The sequence below is a fragment of the Polyodon spathula genome, chromosome 13 (genome assembly GCF_017654505.1).
Source record: "Polyodon spathula isolate WHYD16114869_AA chromosome 13, ASM1765450v1, whole genome shotgun sequence".
Classification (NCBI taxonomy): domain Eukaryota; kingdom Metazoa; phylum Chordata; class Actinopteri; order Acipenseriformes; family Polyodontidae; genus Polyodon; species Polyodon spathula.
In genome coordinates this window covers 17806879-17818902 of record NC_054546.1, presented here as the reverse complement: position 1 = coordinate 17818902, position 12024 = coordinate 17806879, and the positions used below count along the sequence as shown (strand labels likewise).

The following is a 12024-nucleotide window of genomic DNA, read 5'->3' as shown; positions in this document are numbered from 1 at the left end:
TGTCTTGAGAGCCTATTTTAGCCTGAGCCTTGGCTTGCTGTTCGTGGTGACGGATGGTTGTAAATCTAGTGTAGGAGGCAGGGCAGGCTCCCTTGCACTGGTTCGCTTGGTGTCTGTGGGGTAGGTGGATGCTGCTGGTGGAGCTGTCAGCTGAGGTGTTGGAGAGGAGGTCCAGCTCGGACTCTGTACAGGCTGAGAGGGAGTCGGGCTGCACAGCGTCACTAAACTCTGAAGCTTGGTCTTCGGCATCACTCCCGGAGAAGGACGCGCCTTTCACCATGATCTTGATTTCTAGCCCCTCTTCTTTCCTTCTCTTTTGGGGCTCCAGGAGGGATTCAGCAGAGAAAGCCAATGCCATGTGGGGCGGGCAACGGGTAGTGCTTGGGCTCTTGCTGTGGTTTGATCCGGTGCTATCTAACGTGGGCATGGATTGCGATCTCTGAATGATCTGCTCAAACTCAGTCACCCTGGAGGACACAGTGTGCAGGGGGATCTGCTCCGGTTCCTCTGCACCTCTGAGCTTGCATCGCTCCTTGTGCTCAAACTGGGAGGCGATGTTCCTCACGCTACTGCTTCTGTTCGGACCTCCCTGGCTCCCTGTGCGACTGACGTGATGCATGTTTCTGTACATGGTGCTGAACTCTGCAATGTTGCTCCACAGAGGGGCTGAGCCGCTGTGGGAATGACAGCCATACTCCTGCAGACTGGCGCTGATCCCAGTCCTCCTCCCCAGCTCAGCCCTCTCCTTGTGGAGCAGCGACTCCACACTCTGCCCCACCTTGCTCGCCAGCGCCTTCCGGCTGTTCAAATAGCTGGTGCCATCATGTAGGTCTTCGCAGCTCTGGGCTTTGGAGTGATGCACTGCAGAGGCTTCCCTCTCCTGCAACCCAGTGCAGGGAGACACCATTTTGGGCTTAAATTTGGAAGGGAGGATTTCGGAAATGCAGGCTTTAGCAGCTGATAATGGCTTCTTATGCTTACATTTATTACCTAGCACATTACTAACTGTTCTGCTATTTACGGAAGAAGAAGGTGAAATGATGTAAGTATCCCCACCTTTATTGTCCACTGGTAAGCATGCAGAACAACAGAATAAATAAAATCTATTAGGTCTGATCACAGATTAAAGCATGCTGATTGATAACATTTCTGTAATTAAATCAAAATAATGCAATCACTAGCAGCCACTTAACTGTTCACAACACATGAAGTGTTCAACTCACAGTAAAATACAATAAAACACTGTGTTGATAAAATATTTTACTTACTGTCAACCCACAAAAATGGTAAAACATTCTTCTATTTAATATTACATAACTAGAGAACAACATGAATCTGTTGCACAATTATAACTGCCTCTCCTCCATGTCTACAGAAGAAAAATGTACAGTATAACTAATGCTTCTTGACAGCTGTTTCATAGCATTTAAAAGGTGTGATCTGAAAGCTGTCCAGCACTTGGCTGGCTCTGCCTGCTGTGAAGAGTAGGTGGGAACAGGAATATGAGACACTGGCAGCACATTTCACATTTAAGAACAAAAGCACCAACACTGAGCAATGGTTACTGTCATTAAATATGGTACCATACAGCATGTGGTATGAACACAATGTACAATGCTAGCTTTTTTCTGAGGTGTGATGTAGACAATCTGGATCAATTGGATATCTGATGTAAGCCCATCAAATCTAACAGGAAATCTACTGCAGTATGAGATGGGATTTGATCAGCTTGTTTACAAAGGTCTCTTGTTATTTGTATACACACACTGTTTCTTCGTTAGAAGATGTCCCTTTATACTGAGAAACAGGTCAGAAGTCGGAATGGTTGTGGTTCCATAATAACACTAACACTTGTATTCTTGTTAGGAGAAACACAAATGACTTCCAATGGCTCCCAACAGCAGCGTTATAAAAGGCAGCACTGTATATATTGTTTCATTTAATTGAACTATATATTACACAAATTTATCGTATAGGGTGCTGTGTCAGATACACTGATTTTGGCACTTCTTGGCATGTTTACACCTACATTGTGGCTATCATAACAAGTACGCCATTCTGTACATTGTTGTACTGAATGACATAAGAGGGGAACAAGGTGCAACAGACAAAATAATTGTCTAATTGTGATCAAATGAAAATAAATAAAACCAGAGCCCCTATAGCAGAAAGCATCGCCTACCTTTTGTGGAGCAGGAGCTGGATGGACGCTTGTTCAGACTGCTTAGCCCCTGCAACGGAATGTCGCCGCCCTCTTGGACACTCTTGTAAATGAGCCTCTCACTCTCAGAGATCCCTTGATCGCCGATCATTGGGTCTGTCTCTCTTCTTACTGCATGGTAGTCAGGGGTATGCATTGAGCTAGGAGAAAAGATGATAAAGGAGTTTTACAATGCACAGTCCCTCTGAGAGCTTTTATATCCCAGCATTCTTGAGCATGCTTAAACTAAATATAGAAAGATGAGAACAATGTGCTATATCCTGCTATCTGGAAAAGACGGCACATGTCTTGATTGATTGCGTACCAGTGACTCCACAGGAAGGCTGGATGGAAATACAAAGTCAATGCATCATTCTTGACAATTACTAAAATCCAGCCAGGAGTAACAGGTATGCGAACGCAGGATGGAGAGACACTTTCAAAGCGGTATCAGCCACTTGTGTTGTCTCTGGAAAGAGGCAGGAGACCTTGAAAGCTAATGTGTTTGAGCCGTGCACTCAGAGGCATTTATAGAAATACCGGTCCACGTGATCTTCAGGAATGAGCCCATCGGGCTACAATCCCACAAGCCAGTGATCCACCAGGTTGCAAAAAACGCAGACTTGCATGGGTCTACTTCAAACAAAGGAGTCATTCAACTCCCTGGACAAAATCCTCCAGCTCTAATGAGCTTTCATCAGCCAAGATGCAGGCGCATACCTCATCAGAACAGCAGCTTTAAAAGCCATTTTACTATATCTTTGAACAAGAAAACAGAAGCCACAATGATAAGTTTAGCTAATCTATAGCTCAGTTATTGACTCAAATTGGATTAACGGGTGTACACGTTTTAATTTCGTCACGTTTTAGTTTCATTCATATTTCATAAGAGTACAAACCTTCTTAGGTATCCAAATGGGAGGGTTGATAAAGAGAGGGCTTATAACAGAAAGGTTATGGGATGTCACTGTTGTTCTTTTGTAGAATGCTTCAATTTTATTTACTAAAATATGTAGCTAACTGTAATAATAATTTTTATATAGTGCCTTCCATAGTGGACCTCCATCACAAAACACTTTACAAGATACAAGACTAGGGTGTGTGAACTATGCATCAGAGTCAGAGTCACGTACAACAATATCTCACCTGAAAAATAGAGCACAAGGAGGTTAAGTCAATTGCTCATGTCACACAGTGAGTCAGTAGCTGAGCTGGGATTTGAACCAGGGACCTCCTGGTTACAAGCCTGCTTCTTTAACCACTGGACCACACAGCCACCTAATGCAGTTTGCTAATTCACTATGACATCCACACAAGATTTAGATTCTGGGATACACAAAATATGAATTAAACAACCTGCTTTCAAGACAATTACATCCCAAGAAAACTTGATGCAGTTCTACCAACCGCTGCACATTAGGCTAGGTTAGGTAAGAACATTTTGGCATTATTTTATAGTACTTTTTGCAATACCAGCACAAATGGGATCTTTGTAAGAATTAACTGAATTGTGTTTCCCTTCTTCTGGGTGATGTGCGTTTCATTTCCCCCTTCCCTCGTGACGCTGGCACAATGTCGTTCATCCCATCTGTTTAATGGGCTGAAGCTGGGCTGTGCTTGCTCAGAAACATGAGCACCCAAATCCATCGTGCACATGCGCAACCTTTAGCCAGCAATGATTGCTTAATGATTGATTTGCTTAAAAAAGTCTCGATGGATAGCAGTCGGTTAGCGAACATGGTGATAAGGCGATCAGCGCGCGTGTGCCAAGACAACAAAGGCTATAAATATGAGCAGCACAGCTTCATCTCTTTTAGTCTTGCATGGGGTGTATTACTTTGCAGAAAGACAGAAAATGTTTAAGCTGTTTAAATATTAAAATAAAATTCACAAGTCTAATTATCTTTGTCTAATTTCGTCTAACTTTAAATTAATGTTAATGAACACTCATTTCTTCAACTTCGTTCTTTTAACAATTTTAATCTGCCTTTATTTTGCGGCGTCTGTCCCTTTTTCTCCCGAGGCTGTTGCTCTTCAGTAGTGCTTTAATTTATGCTCAGTAATATCTTGTTGTGTTCGACAATTTTTCTTGTTTTTTTTCTGTTAATTTACGAACCACCACTGCCTGTTTCTGTATAGTATATTTGTATTATTTAAATATTATTTATATACATATATTTTTTATCTTGTTGATAGCTGCGTCAGACTTTTTTTTTTTTTTTTTAGATGTTTTTAAATAACTTTTTTTTTTTTTTACTGTTTGGCTGATCTGTCTTTTTTTAGGTTTATATCTGCTGGTTCCTGAAAATAAAAAAAAAAAAAAAAAAAAACTTACTAATTAAGTTTACTAAATTACTTACTAAAAATTACTTAAATTAAATTATTAAATTACTTACTTACTAAAAACTAACCTACTTTGCTAATTACAGATTTTATTTTTTTTTTTTCTCTGGAGACCTTTATTGTGACTTCCATTTAAGGTCTTATTTTTTCCTGTTCTTGGTCTTTGAACTTGGGATTGATTTAGATTCAGGGACAACTTACATTTAAATAAATACACATTAAAGACTTTGAGTACATTCACTGTGTTTAATATATTTGTCTTATGTCAACATCTCACTTTTTATATTACAATTTTTTTTAATGTATGAAAAACGAACAATAAATACTTTAGCCATGCTATCAATTCAAAAAGACATGATGGCTGACGATCCTGACTTTAATAATAAAAGTAGTTGAAAAATCTAGCATGATAAGACATCACAGAGCAAACTTTTGTTTATCGTTTCCAACAAGAAACAGATCCACTGGACAGTGCTTCTACCACCAAGGTTGGCCCCCGGGACCCAGGCCTCCTGGACTCCACCCCCCAGACCCCATCCCATCACCTGCATCTGAGGTGTGGAAACCCAAACATTTTGGCCACCAGCCGCCACTGACCAAAATACTGCTTGATACAGTCAGGCTAAAAGATCTGGATCTATTCAGCTTAGAACAAATAATAATTAGGGGGGACTTTACTGAAGTACAGGCCAAAGGACAAAGAAAGGAGACACCATTTCTCAGAGTGTAGTGAAGGTATGGATTGGCTTACCTAGCCATGCTGTTGATGCTGAATCACTGGGATCCTTTAAGACTCATCTTGACAAAGTTTTGAGATCAATCAGCCATTAGGAACCAGACAAGCTTAGATGGGCCGAATGGCCTCCTCTTGCTTGTATGCTATTACTTGAAAAATACTTCTATGCTAAATACATTCTAAACTAAACAACAACAGAATATTGTAGATCCTGGATACAAGGTTAAGAACATTTATTTAAATAAATACTGTTGTAAGGTTTTGATTTGAATACAGTTTTAAAAAGTTGTTTTGTAACGCATTAAAGAATGGGCCATATTTGCAATGGGTTTACTCCAGTCTTTAATTAGCTTCTACTAGAACCAGACAACTAAGCTGTATATAGAACTCATAAGCACTTTGACAATAAATTGGACCTGACGCGCATGACAGGCTAAATGGACTGCAAAGGGTTAAAGTTATTTTATGGAGGACACACTTTGAAAACATGGCCCGCTGTATCTTCCTTTTCCTATATAAGTAGACTGAATCTTCTCAATTACTTATTTAAATCCCTTGATGGTTACTTAAGTAATAACTTTACAGTGCAATGAGTGCACAAGGAGATAACTGTGCTCTGAGTGGATAAGCATTTGCTTCCACTTAGATACAGCTACTGGTTAGTGGATTTTATGAAGAGGGAATGCAGTACAATATCTTACAAAGCTTTTGGTTTGACAGGAGTCATCACAGCATAAGGGCATCTGGTTCAAAATGATGAATTGCTACAGCTCATATTCTGTTTTCCTACAAGTCATTAGTTTAAAAGGCTTACTTCGATATCAAAATAAATGCACAATTCTCTTAATTTTCATTAAACCCTTTTCAAAATCTACATCTGTATGCTGTGTACTTACAAAAAGATATCAGCATCCAATATGTATCAGCAGGTTTTACAAGAAGCATTGGCTGGCTTGAATGCCATCTATTAATCTTAATGTTAAAGCTGTATGTAATAAAAGGGAAGTAATACATCTACCTTTTGAAACTCAGAATCAGAGCTGGGGAATTGACGGACCTTATTCAAATCACAGGCACATAGTCTATAACAATTACTTTAACATTCTTATTTTAATTCAGTGTGTGTAGAGTACTTAACTTTATATTATAAAGTAGGGGTACTGTATGCAGCTTTGTATCTATATTTAAACAACCATTACGTTAGTGACATGCAACCCCATCACAGCTACAAATACATAATTAGAGCTATTGTATCAGTATCATTAAAAAATAAACATGACCTAGACTCAGCATTTGAACATACTGACCAAAAAGTGATTAACAAGTTTCATCAAAAGTGGACAGAGGACCTCTATATACCTAGTACTCTTAATAACCGAAAAGAATGGCTTTCAAAACAATTCTACAAGCAGTTCTCTTGATATACATAAAGACGTCAATCTTAAGACATATGTATGTACAGTAGTGTCCCTTTTACTTGGGCATTCCTATTAACGAGACTTCTGTCTTAAAGAATTACCCCTACCAAATTCTTTGAATATTACATGACCATTCTTGTATTATTCAATTATTAAAACAGAAACATCTGTAAAGGTTAAGTGTTTCCAATACCTATCTAGCTACATAGAGTAAGTAACACCCATAAATAAATCTCACACAGTAAAGTTTATACTTATTCAAGCAAGCTGATTTGCCTAATTCCGTCTCCCTAAATGATTTTTCGTTCTGCTTCAGATCAATAAAGAAAAAGCTCCAAACAAGCTTTAGTTATCACTGCAGCTGCACAGGATTAATTCTCCAGGCAGTTTTCCCATCTCCAGTGCTTTTCATCTGAGCAGGGCAGTGAGAAAAAACAGCCTTAATCCCACAACAAAACACAGTGTTACCGTCTGCTTTTCTGAAGCAAAGGAAGAACTTCTGTAGATTTGAACCCGGAAAAAAGCAGAAAGGGTTCAAATCCAAAACACACATCCACCAGCACAGCAGCACCACTAATCAGATAAACAAAATATCACGAAGTTCAAAGGGAGAAGGGTCTTTACTGCCGACTATTTCTGACTATAATCACAGTTCCAAATTGACAGAAAGTGCACAAGACTTACTATTGATGAGGCTCTGCTGGGGTTTCCAGAGGGTTGAATGGTGCACTCTGCAACAGACCAAACAAAGAAGTCATTGTTAAATCCCCAGGAGGATGCTTCAAAGAAGAAACACAGAAATATGTCATGAGGTAGCTGGTCGGTTTTCTCTTTTCCTGGCCGGAGTCAATCAATTTAGAGGTTTAAGGCAAGCTGCAAAAAGCTAGCACATGTACAGCTGGTGTGGAACACAAGATGCGAGCTGTGCTTTGAAGAGATAATGTTTGCAAGGTTCCCCAGAGGGAGTGACAGACTTTAGTCCAGCCAATGTGGTTGGTCTTTCCTGTCGCCCCTTTTTTTTGTCTGTGAATGAGTCACTTTGATGAAAGCCAAGAGCAGGAACAGACAGCCAGGTGGACAAATACAGCCTGCAGAGAGATACACATGTTGAGATAATCGCAATCCCTTCCTAAAAATGGAGAGGAGCTTTTATTTTATGAAATTCCTGCTGCAGAACTGCACGAATACAGTAGGTGTTGAGGCCACATACAGCTTTGAAACACCATTATCAGAACAGCAGATCTTTCAGCATTTCAAGCCAACTCACAGGATGGGTTTATTTACAGCTCTTTACTCACAGCTCTTTTTCTCATAATTGTTACCACTCAGCGTTAAACAAGACAAAACATTCTAGTGGTTTAGTGCAGTTAATTAGAAGTCTAGACTTTTTGTTAATGATTCTAAACATCCTGTTACATCTTACAAGCATGCAAGCGATCATGCTGAAAAAAGACTTGTGTACTCTCTTTGTTAAATCAGCGTCTCTGGTCTCCAAGCAAGACCGCCTGTTACTAACTCATTCAGAGAAGGTAAGACAGCACAGCAGCCCTTTCTGCTAAGCCCCATATCCAAGCAAATAACAATGCATACCAAACCAAAATCTGTAACGCAGCTGGGTTTCAGTTTTTTATGGGAGTTACAGGGGGCAGGATTTATTGTTATTTCAAAAGGAATGTCCCCCCCTTTGTAATTTGTCTGGCAAGAGAGACGCAGAACATTTCTCTTGCCCCCCCGCCCAGGAATTGAAAACAGAAAAGTTAAGCGTTACCATCCTCAGAATTTCTCTTCCTTACTGTCTTTCAGTTTAATTATTTCATCAGGCAGCTCTCAGCTCTCATAGCCAGGATGCAAGAACAACAACAGGAAACCGTTGTGAAATACCCCTGAAAAAGGCTGACTTGGGATGCAATTATCGCCTGGAAACGGATACTTGTGGAAAACGGTTCTTGAAGCTGAGAGCTAAGCCTTGATCAGCTGACACAACACCATGCAGGGAGCTGATACTCTGGCAGCTTACACGAGCAGGGAGAAGCAGCGGGGCTTCCACTAGCTCTGATTATCTCATGAAGAGCAGGGGGACTATCGTCATATTAGACTCCAAACACATGGAAAGCTCTTCTCAATTAACCCTCCACTAACAAGTGAAAGAGGCTGGCTACTTCAGAAAGGCTGGCCCAGGACTTGACATAGAGTTTTTATTATTATGGTATAACTATTCATAGGTGTTATGCACATCCAATATTATTGTCTTCCCACAAGTACAACAATACTGTACTTTGTGAACTCTCACTGTGGTCTGTTGTGTTGACAAGTCAGCTTTAACAATCACGTGTGAACTAAAGCAAGTTGATTAAAAGAATACAATTTTCTTCACATGTACAGTAATTGCATTGGGATTTCTGGTAGTTGCGCTGTATGCGCTACATTCTGTGCATCTGGAGGGACTAAAATAATTTTTCCTTTGGGTATAATTGTCTTGTGCCATGAATAATATTACAAGGTTTAAAGTTTTTCTCTTGGTGTCAAGCCCTGGATTCCCTACCTGGCAAAGCTGAGAGCTGGAAACATGGGGGAACGATTTATTGACAGAAAGAAATTGAAAAACTTATGGACCGTCTGAATAAAATTTTAAGCATATGTCTGGTTTCACAGACTAATAACTTTACTTAAATAAGCCAGTCCTGAGATTGGTGGTAATAGTGGTCTGAAAACCACACATACATATATTATATCAGGATCAACAGTTAACCCTTTAAGGTACATGGAACATAGGTGTCCTACAAATACAAATTATGCTAACTTTCTCATTTTTGCAATGAGGTGTGCAAAACATACTGACAGGTTTAATCTGGTCATCCAAATTGTCAGTTTCCTCTTGATACTTGAGTCCACTCTCAAACGTATTTTAAGAAGAAACCACTCAGTTCCTTGTGTATCTTAAGGGGTTAAACTTGGAGTGTGAAAAGAGGGCCCAATACCTTCCACAGTCTTTTATCTTGTGCTTTATAAAGCTTCTCCATGCTTTCTAAATCTGCCTCTAACTCAGCCTGGTACAGGTAGAGATCTTTTTCTAGCTGGTCCTGATTAGAAAAGGAATGAAAATGCTCAGGGTTAGGATGAGTAGAGTTAGACCTGTATATGAAAGGATATAGAGGGGACAGGCAGGCATTTTGCACGACAGCAAGAGTAGCAAGCATAGGAGGGGATTAGTCTAAATGATAAAACAGTAGCATCAGGTAGAACAGCGTTACACAAGGCAGCTGAGAGATCAAGAAGTAGACACCAACAGAGCAGAGGGTAGTGGTTACATAAAAAGTTCTGCAATAAAAATATCTTTATCAAAGAAAATTCACCAAATTACTATATTCGGTGGTTTAAATTTGATTAGGTTATTTTAGAAATGCAAGCCGATGTGTCACACTGCAGTACAGCTGCCTTAAATAATGATCTTTTTTAATAGAATCAGCTCAAATTCTTCTTTCGATACCAAGTCTCTTCTTCAGGAAATTGAAGGTATGGCTATTCAAACTTGACTGTAAAAATGATTGAGTTTTTCATATTAAAAAAATAAATAAATAAAAAATAAAAAAAACGATTTCAGTCCCCACTGCAGAATTTGCACCTTATTTCTAAAAACTGTACATTTTGATAGAAGAAAACAAATGCAAAATATACATTGGGGTAAAGCAAAGAATATTAAACAGTATTTTATAAACCAAAGAACATGCTCTCAAGAGTGAAAAAACACATTGACTAATGTTTGCCATTTTAAAAAGTCAGCCACTCACACAAAACAAAAACACACTCCCAAACACAAAACAACTGTCAGAAAAGGAAACAAAAGGAACTCTAGCACAAGACCCAGGCAGAAAAAGCTTTACCTTTCTATCCTCTAGAGAGAGGATAGAGCAGTCCCCTGGAGTATAATCCCAGATCTTTTTTGGAGGCTAATGGAAAGCAGAGGAGGAAGTAAGGAAAATGAACAGAAAACAGACAAGACATCACAAGGAGAACAAGGACTGGTAAAGAAACACAGGCAGGAGGGAGGGACAAGGAGAAAGGGACGGTCACTTTGGGAACAGCAGTTAGACAGAGACAGCAGCAATAGGACAGGCAGCTGGGGAGGCCAGGTTAAGTTTTAACCTTTTTTTCTAAAGAATAAGCAAAACGTAAAAAAAAAAAAAAAAAAAAAAAAAACACACACATATATATATATAGTGCGATAGAAAGTCTACACCTACCCTTTTCAAAATGTTCACCTTTTGTTGCCTTATAGCCTGGAATAATTAAAATGCATTCAAATTGTTTTTTTTTTTTTTTAATTTATCTACACATCCTACTTCACAACTTCCAAGTGAAAAAAATATTCTAGAAATTTCTACAAAATTAATTAAAAATAAAAACTGAAATAGCTTGGTTGGATAAGTGTCCAACCCTCTTGTAATAGCAATCCTAAATTAGCTCAGGTGTAATCAAACGCCTTCAAAATCACACACCAAGTTAAGTGGCCTCCACCTGTGTTAAATTGTTCATTCACAGATTTCATGATAAATTCAGCAGCTCCTTTAGCTGTTCCTCTGCTGGGTAGTGCATTTCAAAGCATAGACTCAACCATGAGCACCAAGGCGCTTTCAAAAGTATCAAATGTCAAATGTCTTGAATATCCCTTGGAGCATGGTCAAGACGATTATTAAGAAGTAAAGGGGGAATGATACCACCAAGATCAGGCCATCCCTCCAAACTGGATGACCGAGCAAGAAGGAGACTGATCAGACAGGTGGCCAAGAGGCCAATGGCAACTTTGCAAGAGCTACCAGCTTTTATGACCAAGACTGGTCAAAGTGTGCATGTGACAACAATATCCCAAGCACTCCACAAATCTGGCCTGTATGGTAGGGTGGCAAGAAGGAAGCCATTACTCAAGAAAGTATGCAAAAGAAAACACTCAGGAGATTCTGTAGCCATGTGGCAAAAAGTTTTGTGGTCTGACAAAACTAAAATTGAACTTTCTGGCATAAATGCAAAGTGTTATGTTTTGCGCAAACCCAACACACCGCATCACCCAAAGAAAACCATCCCTACTGTGAAGCATGGTGGTGGCAGCAGCATGTTATGAGGATGTTTCTCATCGGCAGGGACTGGGGCACTTGTCAGGATAGAAGAGAAAATGAATGGAGCAAAGTACAGAGAAGTCCTTGAGGAAAACCTCCTGCCCTCTGCAAGAAAGATGAAACTGGGATGGAAGTTCACCTTTCAGCATGACAACGACCCAAAGCACACACCCAAAGCTACACTGGAGGGGCTAAGGAACAAAAAGGTAAACACCC

At 39.7% G+C, this 12024-nt stretch overlaps 1 protein-coding gene across 28 annotated transcripts in view; it reads right to left on the bottom strand.

Annotated features, from left to right (window-relative positions):
* The window catches only part of LOC121325201 (sorbin and SH3 domain-containing protein 1), a 198050-nt gene that overhangs the window by 20417 nt on the left and 165609 nt on the right, over positions 1-12024 (bottom strand). For 24 of the 28 annotated variants that reach the window (XM_041267551.1, XM_041267552.1, XM_041267554.1 and 21 more), the window contains 4 exons: positions 10579-10644; positions 9676-9777; positions 7382-7428; positions 2183-2361 (listed from right to left, as the gene is read on the bottom strand). In XM_041267551.1, the coding sequence (XP_041123485.1) occupies positions 2183-2361; positions 7382-7428; positions 9676-9777; positions 10579-10644 (394 nt within the window). The remainder of the gene's footprint in view (positions 1-2182; positions 2362-7381; positions 7429-9675; positions 9778-10578; positions 10645-12024) is intronic. The other 4 variants (XM_041267560.1, XM_041267563.1, XM_041267555.1 and 1 more) reach the window with 3 other exon arrangements.